Source organism: Mustela putorius, unplaced genomic scaffold, assembly GCF_011764305.1.
Source record: "Mustela putorius furo isolate JIRA1106 unplaced genomic scaffold, ASM1176430v1.1 tig00003962_pilon_pilon_pilon, whole genome shotgun sequence".
NCBI lineage: Eukaryota > Metazoa > Chordata > Mammalia > Carnivora > Mustelidae > Mustela > Mustela putorius.
In genome coordinates, this window is record NW_025422106.1 from 15,156,654 (window position 1) to 15,174,398 (window position 17,745).

The following is a 17,745-nucleotide window of genomic DNA, read 5'->3' on the forward strand; positions in this document are numbered from 1 at the left end:
CCACAGTAAGATACAACCTCGTATCCATCAGAATGGCTAGTATCAAAAACAAAGAAAAAAGAAATAACAAATTTTGGACAAGGAGGAAGAGAAGAGGGAACAATCATATACTGGTGATGGGAACACAAATGGGACCAGCCACTGTATGGAGGTTCCTCAAAAAAATTAAAAATAGAATTACCATATGACCCAGCAATTCCATTTCTGGCTATTTAACCAAACAAAATGAAAACACCAATTCAAAAAGATACATACACTCCTATGTTCATTGTAGCATTATGTACAATAGCCACAGTATGGAAGCAACCTAAGTATCTATCAACAGATGAATGGATAGTGAAGATGTGTGTGTATAATAGAGAATTACTCAGCCATAAAAAAAATCTTTCCATTTGTGATGACATGGATGGACATTAAAGATACTATGCTAACTGAAATAAATCAGAGAAAGACAAATGCCATATGGCTTTATTTATATGCAGAATCTAAAAAACCAAATAGACTCCCGAAAACATAATGGTGGTTGCCACCATTGGAAGTGTGTTGGGGGGAGGGTAAACAAAATAGGGGAAGGAGATTAAAAGGTACAAACTTCCAGTTACAAAAAAAATAAGTCATGGGAATGTAATGTAAAACATAGGCAATATAGTCAACAATATGGTGGCTGCCAGGGTGGCTCAGTGAGTTAAGCGGCTGCCTTTGCCTCAGGTCATGATCCCAGGGTCCTGGAATTGAGTCCTGCATTGGGCTCCTTGCTCAGGGGAGAGCCTGATTCTCACTCTGCCTGCTACTCCCCCTGCCTGTGCTTTCTTGCTCCCTGACAAACAAAAAAATAGAATCTTTTTTAAAAACCCAATATGGTAACAACTTTGTTAAGATAACTGGTGGTAGCTAGCTGTATGGTGGTGACCGCTTCATCATGTACACAACTGCTGAAGCACTTATGTTGTATGCCTGAAACCAGTATGATACTGTACAATAACTACACTTGGATTAAAAAAATTTCCCTTATCTCCTTTATAATCAATTCCCTTCTTCCCTGTGTTCTGCCTCAAAAGTTTTACTTTCCTATGATGTCTATAAATATAAATATACTACCTAGTATTTGGAGTCTAGTTTCAATTAGTGTAATACATCTGAGATTCATTTATGCTGATATAGGTGTCAGAAGTTCCTTTCACGTGACATAATATTCCATTTTATGGAAGTACCACAATTTGTTCATCTGTTTGTCTCTTGGTGGACATTTAGGTAAGTGGGTCATCTCTGGTTTGGGGATATTATGAATAAAGCTGCAACTGACATTTGTGGACAGGTTTTGGTGTGGATGTATATTTCATTTCTCCCAGGAAGAGAACTGCAGATTGTATACAAAAATTTGTCTTTTTTTAAAAAGGTGCCAAACTTTTCTTTTTAATTGGAATACAATTAACATACAGTGTTGTACCAGCTTCAAGTATACAATATAATGGTTCAGAAATTTCCTGTATTACTCAGGGCTCATCTAGATCAGTGTACTTTTTCTTTTACTTTTTGCCTATTTCACCCATCACCCCCATCAAACTCCCCTCTACAAACCATCATTTTGTTCTCTGTAATGAGTCTGGTTTTTTGTCTTTTTTCCTTTGTTCCTTTGTTTTGTTTTTAGATTCCACATATGAGTGAAATCATATGGTATTTGTCTTTCTCTGACTGGATTATTTTACTTAGCATTATATCTTCTACATCCATCCATGTTGTTTCAAATAGCAAGATCTCATTCTTGTTTACATTTTTTCAAAGTGGCTGTTCCCTTTCACATTCCCACCAATATGTACAAGAGTTCCAGTTGTTCTGCATTCTCATGAATACTTAATATTGTCAGTTAAAATTTTCCTTTATTAAATACATTTTTTCCTTTGTTTTAGTGATGCCTAATTGTGGTTTTAAATTTGCATTTCCCTAATGATAAGCAACCTTTCATGTGCTCATTTACCATCCTCCTATCTTTTCTGCTGAAATGTCTGTTCAAATTTCTTTAGAAAATTAAATTAAACCCATTTTTAAATTTTTAAAATCTTTTTATTTTTTTTTTATAAACTTATAATGTATTTTTAGCCCCAGGGGTACAGGTCTGTGAATGGCCAGGTTTACACACTTCACAGCACTCACCATAGCACTATACCCTCCCCAATGTCAATAATCATTTTTTAATTTTTAAAAGATTTATTTATTTTAGAAAGAGTGAGCAAGCGTTGGCATGCAGGGGGCAGAGGGAGAGAGAGAATCTCGAGCAGACTCCTCACTGAGCGTGGAGCCCAACATAGGGCTCCATCCCACGACCCTGAGCCCAAATCAAGAACCAGATGCTTAACTGATGGAGCCACCAGTTAAGCATTTTTAAACTGACTGTTGTTTTCTTATAATTGAGTTGTGAAGAGTCTTCACATATCCTCAATAACATTCTTCTAGCAGATGTTTTCAAAAGATGGAAAGTTTTTTAAAAATTCCAGTGGGTTTCTGACGAGGACAGAAGACATAAGGCTGGTGTGGAAGGCAGAGGGCTGTGTGACTGACCTCCTGGGCCCACCGGGGGTGAGGTCAAGAGTTCCATGCTCACCGGGGCCCCATTTCTCATGCAGTAGCACCAGCTGCTCATCCCAGCAGCCTTTTTGTTTGTGTTTTCTTATTTACATAGGGTGGGCAGCGATTTTATTTTTTACCCTTAGAACACATGAAATGCCTGTTACTGTCTTTCAAGGCTAAATGTGAAGCTCCATGAAAGCAGAAATCATCTTTGTATGCCCACAGCACAAGAACAGAACTTTACACCTAACTGGCATGCAGTAAATGCATGTGAACTGCCATAATGCTTAGTGCTCTATAAAAACTCAGCTTTGATTTATATTTTCAGCAAGTTGAACTACTATAAGCAAAAGAAAACTTCCATATTAGTGTTATAAATGTAGCAGCTTTCTTAAGCAAAATGAGTGGTTCAATTTTCCCATCCTTTAAGTTTTCCCCAGTGCAGACATTGGGTTTTTCTTTCAAAATTCTCTACCTGAGCCTGAATTAAGCTAGTAACTCTATCTAATATCAAGCCATATTATATTAGGGTTGCTCTACTGAGCTGTATAAACCTGCTTTATCTGTTGAGAAAAGGCATATTTTATCAGTGGGTCAGATAGAAAATGAAGATACTCAAAACTTGATTATATGTTCCAATGGTCTTCACTTCTCATATTTGAACTGTATGCTGTTAGTGAAATTTGGGTGGGTCCTTTTCCTTAATAACACTGATTTGTCAATTTCTCTTATGAACATACTATTTCAAAAGGCTTAAATTCCACACACTGAGACATTATTAAAATTAGGAACCAGTCAAGAATCAACCAGAAAAACTCGACGCTTGGGCATGGTAATCTGTAGTTCAATCTAACCAGCTCTTAAAGCTTCTCCTTTCATAATTCAACACTCCTGACTGTGTACATTAGCTGATTAGATGTATGAAGATGGCCAGTGAGAGAGGACAGAGCTAGATATGGATCCAGCACAGGGGACATTCCCTAGAATGACGAACAGCCAGGAGCCAGGTTTCTAAATAGTCTCATTTTATGCGTCTTTATCATATTCACAGAGCAGCCTGTGCACAGCCAGAGCCCAGGTCTGTCTTTCTCCTAGGAAAGACTGGAGTCCTTGCATTCCTAATATACCAACGTGTGCAGTTCTTGCACTTTTAATTTATGAGTGTTTGGGGGGGAACTCTCTGACTTGGGAACATATTGGCTCGGTCTAATGCTTGGAGATTATTAAACTTGGAGCTATGCTCCACTATCAAGTCTACAGATCTTTTATTTAGAAGATATGGTGCTCTAAATGCACAAAGAGCTCCCTGTCACCTTCACATTAAAGCCCCTAGTGCCTGGTAAATGGAATTATATAGCTGTCATCTCCTTTCCCCAAAGTTTTAAGAGTACAATGGGCTCATTTTTTCACACTCCATCCCAGCTTCAGAACTAAGAGACCTACTTTGTATTGATTTAAGGTCTCAGAAATAAATAAACCTGCTTCACCGCTGTGATTCACAACAAATTCATGATACACTATTGCATGATATATTTCAAGCTCTTGCTCTGGTTCTCTTTTTCCTCTGGTGAGTGATGGGGGAGGTGGGAGGTAGTGGGGAGCTGCAAAGCTGACAGCCTGATGGTTATTGGAGATGGCTGCTGACTGCAAATCCAAGAACAGACACTGTTGGAGGAGCATGGTTCTTTTTTTTTTTTTTTTTAAACTGGGGGCCAGGGGTGAGAAGCTAATTTACTTGGGTTTCAGGCTGGGACTGGGGAGAAGAAAGGTTAAAGGGAGAAGAGTAGGGTAAATGGAATAGCAAAGCTTCCAGTGAACACTAATTTGCAAAGACAGAGCTATGAACATTTATAGAAAGAGAGAAAGGTGAAGAAAATCCAGCATAAGAAGGTCTAACATATGACTGCCTGAAAAATGAAGAAGCTGATCAGCTCTACCTATGGGATCATGCTCACAGTCCTACAAGGGCACTTAGCTTGCGTTCAGGGACAGTGTTTTGTTAGAGGCAGAAAGTGCAGAGACCCTGCATGCCACGGAGCCTGCGAGACAGAGGCACTTCTTCCCTCCCAACACTCAGAAAGCAGCACAATCCTGGAAGTTGAAATGGACACTCTGGAGCTATGGCAGAGAGATGACAAAGGTGCACATATAGAAAGTGAGCTGGAGGCTTCTCAGTGAGGTGAGAGGGTACTGATTCTAGGATTTTAGATTTGGTTTAGATTTTAGATTTGGTTGCGTACCTCAGTCCACATCATCTTTACTGATTCCTGAAATAAGTACTACCTACCATTGGACCCAATGAGTTTTAACTAGTATCTAAACACACAGACCCAAGAAATCATTCTCTGTGTATAGGGTCAACAAGGCCAGTGGTGGGGAAACAGGAGATAATCAGGCTCCAAACGCTTTATGGGACACTATACAGCAGACCCCCAACATTCTACAGAGTACTTTCAAATGGTGGAAGTTTGAGCTGTTTCTCCTGTAATCCTTCATTTCAGTTTTGGCTGGCAAGAATGTTATTTATGAAACCAGTTTCCTTTCTATCTTTGGATAGCATTTTCATCTTTGCTGTGTTTGTTCTTAAGACAAGGCTAGACTCTGAAAGCAAAGTACATGGTTACACCACCACACTAGGAGCTGCTTTGCTAATTTTGAACACTATTTTAAAAAAGGAATTGGCCTGTCTATGCAAAGGAACAGGCTGTAGCTAAATGTAAGAAAGAACTTCATATAGATGAAAGGGACTGGCTCATAAAGTACCGAGCTCCCCTTCAGCTGGGTTTTTTCAAGCAGAACCAAATGATTATTTGGCAGTGGTGTTACAGAAGAAATTCAAACAATGGTTGGGTGGTTGGGCTTTTGAAGATCTTCCACTTCCAATAATTATAATTCTATGGCCACTTGCTGTCGTCAGTAGTAGCAGTACTACCATAACTACTATGTGGCATTTATTTTTCGTAATATGGACAAGAAATGAGATGAACACATTTTTCAGTAATTATGCTTTACAACTCCCATTCCTAATCTTGCTACTATGTAGTAACTTCACATATCACTAATATGTAATCTACCTAGTATATAACACCCTTATATGTAGCAACTATTTTAGATCCTACCCACCCTCATCCCCAATCTACCCTCCCCCTGCTCCAGCCTAACATAATTTCCTGGCTACAAATTAATATACATCTTCACAGCATAACAGAGTACTAGAAATTAAAGAGTATTTCAGATCAAGAGATCCTCTGGTCTTCATCTTGAAGTGGGAAATGTGTTTTGTAAAGAGGAAACTGAGACTGAAATAGATGAAAGCCCAAAGTTACTTTTAAATGGCAGGGAGGGGAATAATCAATAGTTTCTATTTGCTTTTTTTTTTTTTTTTTAATCTACAGATTTTGTAACTTCAAGAAGTTTGAGCAAATTTTAAGAGGCTGTCAAACACGGCAATTCCTGAGTCTGTATTTAAAGCCTCAGGCAGGGACGCCTGGGTGGCTCAGTTGGTTAAGCAGCTGCCTTCAGCTCAGGTCATGATCCCAGTGTCCTGGGATCGAGTCCCACATCAGGCTCCTTGCTCAGCGGGGAGCCTGCTTCTCCCTCTGCCTCTGCCTACCATTCTGCCTGCCTGTGCTTGCTCTCTCCCCCGCTCTCTCTGATAAATAAATAAAATCTTTAAAAAAAAAAAATAAAGCCTCAGGCAGTGCTTCAGAGCTTTCACTTCATCTAGAAGTTCAGTAGTCTCCAAGCCACCATACCTACACAGATCTCTCTAGTCAGAGGCAATGTCTAAAGGAGCTCTAAAGAGAAATTCTACCCTGCAAGATCTCCAAACCGGACGATCAGGCTGAGGGCAGGTCACAGTGATTCCCTAATGGAGTCAAACATACCTGAAGAACCAAGGTGAAACACAAAACAACTCCTTGAGGAACTACCAAACCTGAGGAACATCAAATGAAACATAGACTAACCCCCAAAATGGGGCCAGGTTTGCCCATTCCATGTGTGCATGTTTGTGTGTATGTGTGTGTGTATGTTTGGGGTATGGGGGAATAGGGCTTGAAAACCAAGATGTGCCCATTGCAATCCTTTCTGAGAATTCATTCATAATGCTAAAGCCAGGCTTACTCAGAAAGGAAGCTCAAATGCCCTCTTTAAAGGGAGAGTGATCCCATCTGGAGCTTCCGGAGTACAGGGACTGTCTATTGTGAAAATAGGTAGTTAGGGACTTTTAAAAATGCAAATTGCTGGTCTGATCCTTAGAGTGATTATGGGCTATTGTAGCAACAAGTCCTTGGGGACTCCTGTAGACAGATGACTGACACATATACTACCCTATCAGGACTGAACATGGCGTCTCTGACGTTAATGGCTTTCCAAAGTGCAGTGATTGTCTTTAGATAACATCTATTGGGAAAGTCAATACATGAATGCACTGCTACGGCAGGCACTGACACCTAACATTTTCTTAAAAGGAATTTTTGCTCTCAAAGGATCAGAAAGTAGAGAGAATGTTGTGTTTTTATTTCCTTTCCAGGGCCTGAATCATGAGTTGCAACAAGAAAGGACTCCATATTCATCTCAGGGACCACTGCAACAATGTCAGTGATTTACCTGTATCAACACATTTAATCCTCACAAGACCTGGTAAACAGGTACTATTATTATCTTCATTTAACAGTTAGTACAACTGCGACCCAGCAAAGTTATTGTCCCAAGGTCACACAACTAGTCGGTAGTAGAGCCAGGAATTAAACCCATGTAGCTTGGGTCTAGTGTCCATGCTTTTAACCATTCCAGCTCTTTAAGTTACATGAAAGTTATAATGCTCACTCATGGTGAGAGCCAAATTATCTTTCCTTTTTTAAAAAAATTATTTTCATTTATAATTCTTTAAAGTAATCTCTACACTCAATGTGAGACTCGAATTCGTGATCCCAAGACCAACAGCCACATGCTTTACTGACTGAGCCAGCCAGCCAGGCACTCCTCTCTCCTTCCCTTCTTGAGCCTCCATGACTCTCTCATGTTGTGTGTCACAGAGTCACGGGGGAGTACAGAGAATATACAAGTCCCCAGTCCCACAAGCTCATGGGAGGAACTCTGATATTGTATCTGACAAAATGAGCAACAACTTCACATTTCACATTGCACAGACACATAAAAATATGTTTGGAAACTAAGATCCAGAGAAGGACTTGTATCAACTCTCAAAAGCAAGGTTAGAATTAGGGCCCTATTGGCCTAACATATATAGCCCTAGCCACACCACCATCTAATCTCTTCTTTTCCGGCAGATTCAGTAGAGACAGGGTAAGGGAGATGAGATTATGGGAGTTTTTTTTTTCCCTTAAAGGAGAAGCTTTAAAATGTCACATATCAACTCCTGAATCTAAAATCCATCTATCACAGCCATTGGCACATGCCTACCTCCACAGACAATTAGGATAGGCTATAAATTGCAAATTCTGATTTGTCTGTGTATATTTCACCAATCTGGGGGATGGACTGAGAACTAGCAGGTCTCATTTATATCAGTGTTCCCTTACAATACTCATCCTTTGAGCCTACCCACCACCTAATGTCATGTTCAAGATCTTGTGTAGAAACAGAGAGGAGTGCTGGGGTAGGGGAAGTAAATCTGAAAGTTCCTGGAAATATCCAGTGGCACCTTGACTTAGGAGTTTATGACTAAAAACTGTCCCAGCCCTATAAGGGTCCATCTCACCAGTTCCCGGAGCAGACAGGCTGATGTCTCTGCCAGACTAGCATGACACCCTTCAAGCCAGCTAGTCTGTCCCATCCACCAGATCTGTCTTACCACTCAGTGAGGTATTCTAAGCCATCTGCCACCTACAGCCTACAGTTTGTAGAGCTAGAAACCCATGATCTTCTACCTTGGGTAACATGAGATAGCAGACCCTTGGAAGCCTCTCTGAGTTAGGTCATCATGCCCATGACATTTGCACAAAAAGGAAAATGATCAGACCATCTTCTCTTCTCAGGCTTTGTGGACACTAAACACAGGGGACTGAGCCCATCTTGAATGAAATTTGGGGGAGACATGGAAATTCATGTTCTCATGCTGATTTAATCTCTGCCTATTGAACCAAGTCACTTTACCTCTGTTTTAGTCTTCCCATCTGTAAAACAGCCCTGACACCACTAGCTCACCCCAGAAGGTCGCAAGGAGCTAGACTCATGTTCTTGATTTTAAGTTTCAAATAAAGTCATCCAGACTGCTTCTAATGACCAGTCCACTGTCTTTAGTTTAAATGGCAAATCTGCTTCTGCGGCACTTAAAAAAAAACAGATACTGCACTTCTCAACTTGGTAATATTCTCAATGTTTTACAAATAACTATGGGCAACAGAGAGCAAGATAGACAAGAAAAGAGATTATACAAATACTGAGGCAAGGGTAAAGGGATAAAAATACAAATGCAGGAAGCACTTTCTGGTTTTGGAACAAAAGACACAGTGGCAAAGGATGGTGCCCCTGAATAAAATGTGTAAATGTACAGTAAAACCACTGAAAGTAAAAAAAAAAAGGAAACTGCCAGAATATTATTTTTTATTTGCAGGTTACTACTGTTGGCTACAAAGAGAAAACCTTTAAAAAGTAAGAGTCTTTGGAAGCAAAAGGTAGGAAGGTCTAAACTAATTAAAAACAGGTCGGCTAACGACAGGCAACATCACGTGTGCACTGAGATGGAGTGTGGCCATAAAAGCTTGACGCATACATGCAATGTATTAAGTTGGGAATGTGTGTCTCTCCAGCTTCATATCTATTAAAGGAACAAACAATTTACATGTTGCTGTATTACAGGAATATGATAGGTGGTGTGTCAACCCTTTCTCTTTAAATTGAACCATGTTAAGTCAAATCAGCGATGGGGCTTGGGGGTGGGGTAGGGAGGGGAGGAGAAAAGCAGGGAGAAAGAAAGTTCCAAAAAAATCTCTGCCTCAGCAAAAGTTTTCATTAAAATTTTAGACAAATGATCCCTGTGTCCTTCTCCCTTGCTGCCTGGGGCTCCATGCTATTTCTATGCAAATAACAACCTCGTGGTTTATATCTTATTATTTCCACCGGAGCTGCAGCGACATGACCTGAGACGTGTAAGAGCTGGGGGCGGGGTGGGGGGGATTTGGAGAGGAGAGAGAAAGAGAGAGAGAAAGAGAGAGGGAGAAAGGGAGAGAGAGATGGAGTGGGTGTTCACTCAAGTGTGAAAAAATATTGTCAGGAGTGAGCGTCAAGAACAAAAAAAAATTGCAGGGATAACGTGTTTATTTCAGTCCCCTCACCCCCAACCCCCACCATACCCCCCCTTGCAAACCGGCACCTTTTAAAATTCATTGGGCATCAGGCGATCATGCACAATCCATCTGCTTTCACTTTATCATTTGCATTTCATGCCTCCTGGCTTTTGATGTGCTGATACTTTGATGCAGTCAGGAGACGCGCATTATCATTATTTCAATTTTCAAAGGGGTCAACGGGATCGGCACTTGCACACACAGATTTCTTTTTTCCTACAACCTCTGCACACCCCCTCCCTTCCTATTCTTCACCCCAATGTTTAACATAAAGGATGAAGACTCAAAAAGGTGGGGGTCAAATGTTTACAGTCTCAAAGCTTGCATATACTACCTACATTTCCACTTTGCACAGGTACACGCACACCCGAGCAAAATGGTTAAGGCTTAAGGAAGCTCTACAGTGTTTTCAGACACACACAAAGACTTCCTCACACATGGATACTCAGGGAGGCATACAGAGAGAAAGAGAGGGACCTAGAAGCAAGATACAGACACAAAGAGAGACACCAGCACTCACCCAGGAAGAGACTCGCCCTCAGAGTGACCTGCACACACCCACAGAGACAGATTCCTACAGAAAGAAAGGCAAACAGAGATGTCGAAAGCACCACTTATACACAAAGACAGAACACGCAAAAGGAGTGAGTCGGAAGAAGCAATCTAAGCGTACAGCTTCCGTATAGTGTCCTTTTTCATCCTGGATAGGCGAAGGGGCACACAGGACATTCTGAATGAATTTGCATGAAATCGGGTGTCTTCCAACAACATGTCTATGTACTGAAGAGGCACTGACATGAAGACAGTGAAGCAGGCAGGGCAGGATTAGGTAACCTCTATAACTTGATCTCTCCCTTCAGCTACAAATGATCACATCCTTCTGAAAAGGAGCATTGTCTGGTAAGTTACGGCTGCAGCTTTCCCTGTCTTTCCCCCTGCAACTACACTTCTCCTTCAACAAGCAGCCCTGCAGGCTACGAAGAGGGGGGAACATAATAAATCTGATCAGAACAATTCAACCAGATTTTAAGAAAAATTCCCTAGTGCTTTCTTTATGGCACAAATGGAAGGCAACTAGCAAGTTTTTACCAAAAACCAACCAAACAAAAACCCCCAGCAGCAGCAAAAGCACCTTTGCTTTTTGTATTACTCTTTGCGTATAACATATTATTAGGAAGAAAATAAGAAAACGTAATGAAATACATTTCAGAAATTAGCTTTTTGCTAAGGGGAAAGGATGGGAACATTAAGGGAATACATGTGTCTTTTTAAAATTCTACCCTTACAGATAGTCACACCTACAATTCTTTTCTATAGTCATCAATATCTCATCCTAAGAAGGTATCCAAAAGAGCAACTTGAAAAAAAATAAAATAAAATAAGATTCTCAGCAGTTACTCCCACAGTAATAGTCTCCTTTGTAGTGGCAGTTCCCAATCTTTATTTCTAAGCCACTTTCCAAAAAGGGAGCGGGGTATCCAAGTTTGCCATTGGTAGTTCTGCTTTTACCTTTACTTGGAGGGAAAAGCAAGGATACAGACCTCATATGAATGTAGAGAGCAAACTGATCACATCAAACGATTCTCCTCATTTCTGACAGCTCCAAAAGCTAACTGGACCAGTGGATATATCAGCTTTTCAAAAAGGAGATAACAGGACATTTGATTCCTATCTTTCCCCTGGAAAGTCAAGGTTTGAGAAAGTCTGTGCAAGTCTAGTAAACCCAGTATCTGATATAATTCAGCGTGCATATAACTCAAGATAAATCAGCAAATCATGTAAGAAAGACGAATAGGGAACTGAAGTTGTAAAGAGGATCAACACTTTGTGCCAGGTACGATGTACTTTTACTCATGTTTTCCCATTTGATGTCCACCATATCATTTAAGTGTGTAAATTATTAGCCCCCTTTGACAGACAAAGAAATCGGAGGAGCTGAGAGGTTACATTAGTTGTACAAGGTGAGCCAGCCGGTCCTAGACTATTACATATTCCTGGCTCTGGAGAGAAAATAATTTTCCTATGTCTCCAGAGAAATCAGAACTACATCGCCTTTTGTACATCCAGGTATTCTTAGATAGTTTTCACTCTTACAAGCAGTGACCTCACAAACTTTTTTTCTTCCCCCCGCCTTGGAAAAGCCCCAATGAGCTCGGATTAAAAAGGCACAAGATTTTCTTTCCTTCCTTCCTTCTTTCTTTCCTTCCTCCTCCCTCCCACCACCCTTTCTTTGTTAGGATTTATTTTGAGAGAGAGAGGAGGAAGAGAAAGATGATGAGCACAGGGGAGAGGGGCAGAGGGAGAAAGAGAAACCTCCAGCAGACTCCCCACTGAGCACAGAGCCTGATGCAGGGCTTGATCCCACAACCCCAAGATCATGACCCAAGCCAAAATCAAGAGTCAGACATCCAACTGACTGAGCCACCCAGGCATCTTGCGTAAGAATTTCTTCTTCGGGCATGATAAATCTCTGTCATACTCTTTTCCAGCAATCCATCCAAGCTTCTGTCCACCTATCTCTCCATTCAGTATTTACCAATTACTTCCTCTATGTAAAATGGACCACTGTTAATTGTCCTTTTTAAGAGGTACATTCACAAATTTCTCAGAACATTAAAACTTGATATTGTCAATACGTTCAGAAGATGTTTCAGAGACAGCTCCGCATCTGGGAAGAGATCTCTTCACTTATTCATAGATGAGAAAAAGGGAAGGAGAGCAGAAAAAAAAGCATTCAATTAATTCTCTTTCTAGAAAGACACTAGAATGTAAATCCTTCACAGCATGAGTTCTATATGGTTTGTTCATGAACATATCCAAAGGGCTTGGAACAGTGCCTGGCACATAGCAGGTCCTTAAATTATTTGCTGAATACAATAAATGAATGAATGAATAGGTAAGCAAGGTGACGGGCAGGAAAGATGGAGGGAGAGGGAAACAAGATTGAAGGAGGCATGGCCTGAATGGCTTCTCCTCAATCAGGGTCTTGAATTAAGAATTCACAATCATCTCCAAACAGCTTCACATACTTCTCCCAGACCCTAGAAACTTACTTTGTTGAGGGCCCCAGCTCCGGTCAGAATTAAGTGAGAATTTTCAACCTGGATGGTTCTCTGTCCCAGCCGGACAAGGTAAGCCCCAATCCCAATGGCCCGGCATGTAACCTTCAAAAAGAATAAATTCAAAAAAAAAAAGAAAGAAAAGAATAAATTCTACATGTCACATATTTATGTCCCTCCCCCGCTGTAAGAACTAAGGCACAGATGTATAAAATCCACATTAACAGAAAAAAATACTGCTTTTTGAAAAGTTTGATTAATAATATTAAGCCTCACAATTCCCTGGTAAAGAAAAGATGGTACAGAATTCGATGAATGATTCAAGTATTAGACCCTTAAAGGTTCATAGGCTCTTTACTTCTCTTATATTTTTGCCCGTTTCACAGGTGGTTGGCATCTACACTAGAGGTAAGAGGAAAATTAGTTAAAAAAAAAAAAAGAAAAGAAATTCAAGCTGTTATAGGTATGTTAGAATGCTTAGAGAAAAAAGTTAAAGGCTAAAATGAGGTGCTAGGTTTATCTGGGATATTCAATTATTTACATTAGGATGCAGAGTGAAAATCAAATTGTAGATATATAATTTTTAAGAAATGTTCTCATTTGGGACTGAATAGCAGAGATGGGACAAAAATAACTCCTAGTCACACAGTCGGTCCTTCAAAAAGGTCATATTCTGTTAAGATTTACCAGGCTGATGGTGATAATCTCATCATAGGCCAATGAGGATTCTCCAGCAATCATTCCAGAGCCCCGAAGATTCTCTGCTCCAAGTCCCTCTTCCTTCCCAATAATATCAGTTATCTTGTACCTAATGGATACAGCCATGCCAAATTATAAAGGTTAAACACAAAAGTAACAATCCATTTAAAAACAGTAATAGCCATTCAAAGGCTGCTAAAAGCATCCTGCAAGCTTATTTAAAGCCAGAGGTCTTATATACTCTTCTTATACTTTTCATTCAAGTATCTTTCCTCCTTAGCTTGGTGCCTATTCTTGCTGGAAGCAATATAGTATAGCAGAAAGAGCAAAATCTGAAATTAAGTAGACAGGCTTAAATCCCTGCTCTGACACATGCAGCCATGTAACTCTGGAGATAATAGTAACTTCTGTAAAATGGAGATAATGTCTACCTCTAAGGGTTGACATGAGAGTTAAATTAAAGCAACAAAGAAAGGGCTTGACACATAGATGGCGCTCCGATTTTAGAGGCCCTGTCTTACTTTCTAGAACAAGTTTCTTAAAAGTGGGGTCAATGTAGATCTCCCTATAATCAACAGTAGCCATTAAATCAACAATTTTAGATAAATGTTACAAAGGAATTAAAAAAAAAATTCAGAGGCCGAGTGAGAATGCTTAGCCCAATTTCTCAAGTCAAAAAATCCTTTCTCTTTTCAAGACAGGACTAAGAGGAAGATCAAAACAGTACATGCCCATTCCTGCTCTTTCATAAATATCATGTGCATACACGGAGGGGTCCTGGCTCGAGTGTTCTGGAGGGGCAAGTGGAATGTGTGTGGAAATGAAATACTGGCCAAGTTGTCCAGAAAGCATCCTGTGAATCCAGTGGGAGCCACTCATCTGTCTTCTTGGCAGGGGATTTGGAGTGATAGCTAATAATGGGAAATGGGAGATGGGGAATGCAACTAATAAAAGAAAGGAAAAATACAAAGTTGGAAGTAGAGATGGGCGTATATTATTTACTGTTCTGTGTGTATCCAGAAAGTTTGGCACTGGGCATAGTTTAATAAATTGAAATAATAAATAAATATCCCACGGTGGCTCTTAAAGTACTTTTTTACCCTTATAGTTCTCTGTTCCCTTCTTTCTTTACTTCTAACCTTCTACCAAATCCTTCCCTTTGCCCTTGCCTTTGGCCTCTGGCTTTGCATCTTTACTTCCCAGATTCCCTTGCATTTCTATTTTTAGCCTCTCCTAGGAATTCTCCAATTCTTCCTTTTGCTCTGTATCTAGGCACTAAATGCTAGAGGTACGTTGCAGGTAGGGCTAATCTCCCTTAAGGGGTTAATAAGCCACAATAATTGGAGGGGGGGGTTTAATGTGTCCTTTCTGGAAGGCTCACATGCCATGCAGTCACAAACAATCCTGGGTCCAGTCAGCCTTTCCTGCAAAGCAGATCTTTTCCCTCCTAAGGACTGCATAGTGCTTCACAGGGATTCATGACTTAAGTGGCTTCTTCTCCCTTTGTATTACATGAAAAAGAACACAAATTTCCGATTTTCTCCTCTATGGTCTGAGTCTTCTAGTGTTAAGACTATCATTTTTTGAAGCAGTACTAAATTTAATGTTATTTGTAATAAAAATCTTTGTATAGTATAATACAATCAACAAAACACATCCATAAATATATATGATTTTTGATCCTCACAGCAATCCAGTGTGATAGGTAATGTCCTCTCATTACAGGTAATAGTGGCCAGGATTTTCAACTGCTTACTATGTACTCAGTCCTGTGCTAAGGGCTTTACATATATTAATTTACTTGATCTTCATTTTATAGATGAGGAAACTGTAGCTGAGAGAAGAAAAAGGACTTGCTAATTTAACAAAAGCAATATGCAAAATCAATATTTTTTAAAAAGATTTTATTTATTTATTTGAGAGGGAGAAAGCATGAAGCAAGGGAGAGTAGAGGGAAAAGGAGACTCCTTGCTGATGGGGAGCCCGATGTGGGGCTTGATCCTAGGACTCCCGGATCATGACCTGAGCTGAAGGCAGACGCTTAATGCACTGAGCCAGCCAGGTGCTCCACAAATTAACAGCTTCTTAAAACATCAGTTATAAAGAGTTAAAAAATACAATGGGGAGGGGGAATCCCATTCAGAACAGCAAGAAAAGGTGCAAAATATTTAGGAATAAACATTTAAAAAATGGCAAAACCTCATTATACCCACATGGTGCACCACAGTGCTTCCGGTGTCAAGGTGAACTTCCAGGGATACTGTGGGATATTTTGAATACCTGAGAGAAACACTATGATATGGAGTACCTGTTGGATTCCAGGTGAACTACTAGATTTAGGTAGTTCATAATTAAACATTAGATAATACTACATTCCTCTGAAAATGTCCTATCTTTGCAAAGCTGGGTTTTCAGTTTCTGTGGGAAAAAAAAAACCAAGTTCTGCACAAAAAATCAACGCAGAACAAGAAATAAGGGTGGCTACATCCAAGATTAATCCAAGTCTTGAGATTTCGTATAGATGCAGATATCCCGTTAGTAAGTAACTGTAATTATTTAAAAAATTTTTTAAAAACCCTTTTCATTTATGTATATGATACCTCCCAAATAATTATTGTTAGAGTATAAGTACTTATGAAGTTGTTTGGGTCTGACTACTTAATAAACAGAAATACTGGGTATATCTTTTAGCCCAAAGGTGCTAACCTTTACTGAGGTTACTGAGTCAGTAAGGGTGTTATGAATCAAGAAAGACTGGGAACTTCTGGCATAACCTATATGAAAAAAAGCACAAAACTTTAGAAGATACACCTCAATAAATGGAAAAACATATACCATGTTTCTTGCTGGCAAGAGTTAATGTTATGAAAATGTCAGATCTTCCTAAATTAATTGATAAATGTAATATAATTTGAATTAAAATCATTATGGAAAGTTTCTGGTTATTAAAAAAAATGAGCCTAATATAAAAAGATAAAAATAGCTAGTAAAACGCGGGGGAAAAAATTAACAATGCAGGGAAATCTGCCCCATTAGAATAGTTAAAATAGGGGCACCTGGGTGGCTTAGTTGGTTAAAGCCTCTGCCTTCTACTCAGGTCGTGATCCCAGGGTCCTGGGATCAGGCCCCACATTGGGCTCTCTGCTCAGCGGGGAACCTGCTTCACCTTCTCTCTGCCTGTCTCTCTGCCTATTTGTGATCTCTCTCTGTCAAATTAAAATAATAATAATAATAATAATAATTGATCTTTTAATCTTATTTTATTAATTGACAAAATCAATATTGGCAAGGGTACAGAAAATTAAGGGGGAAGAACAAACTATCAGGTATTTCTGGTGGGACTGCAGATCTTGGGAGGGCAATTTGAATTTATCAAAAATATATTTAAAACAGCCATTATTTTTAGCCAATAATTCCACTTTTAGAAATTAGTCCAAAGGGAATAATGAGAGAGATTCCTAAAAGTTTTTATAAAAATAAACAACATCTAGGGGCGCCTGGGTGGCCCAGTGGGTTAAGCCTCTGCCTTCAGCTCAGGTCACGCTCTCAGGGTCCTGGAGTCGAGCCCAGCATCGGGCTCTCTGCTCAGCAGGGAGCCTGCTTTCCCCTTCTCTCTCTGCCTGCCTCTCTGCCTCCTTGTGATCTCTGTCAAATAAATAAACAAAAATCTTTAAAAAGCAAAACAAAAACAAAAAAACATTTAGCCCAGGAATGTAGCAGTAAATAGTAGGAACAGTCTGAATGTTCAAAAAATATATATTTATTTTGATAAATTATTATGAAGCCATTAAATATCATATTTTTATATAATATTTTAAGAATATACAAAATTTCCCCCAAAATAGTTTTTAGTGAAAAGAACAAATTACAAAAGTTTTTCCATTATGATTCTGATTATGTAGAAAGGAGGCATATATACACAGAAAAGGCAGCAAGAATATAATATACATTAATAGTAGTTTCTCTCAGGATGCCTGAGTGGCTCACTTGGTTGAGTCCGACTCTTGATTTCAGCTCAGGTTATGATCTCAGGGTTATGAGATCGAGCCCCCATGTGAAGCTCAGTGCTCAGTGGGGAGTCTGCTGGAGATTTTCTCTCTCTATCTCTC

The 17,745-nt window shown here is 39.7% G+C and overlaps 1 protein-coding gene across 8 annotated transcripts in view; it reads right to left on the reverse strand.

The window, feature by feature from the left end:
* The window catches only part of ACACA (acetyl-CoA carboxylase alpha), a 283,911-nt gene that overhangs the window by 54,178 nt on the left and 211,988 nt on the right, over positions 1–17,745 (reverse strand). For all 8 annotated transcript variants that reach the window (XM_004747175.3, XM_004747176.3, XM_004747174.3 and 5 more), the window contains 2 exons: positions 13,625–13,745; positions 12,932–13,042 (listed from right to left, as the gene is read on the reverse strand). In XM_004747175.3, the coding sequence (XP_004747232.1) occupies positions 12,932–13,042; positions 13,625–13,745 (232 nt within the window). The remainder of the gene's footprint in view (positions 1–12,931; positions 13,043–13,624; positions 13,746–17,745) is intronic.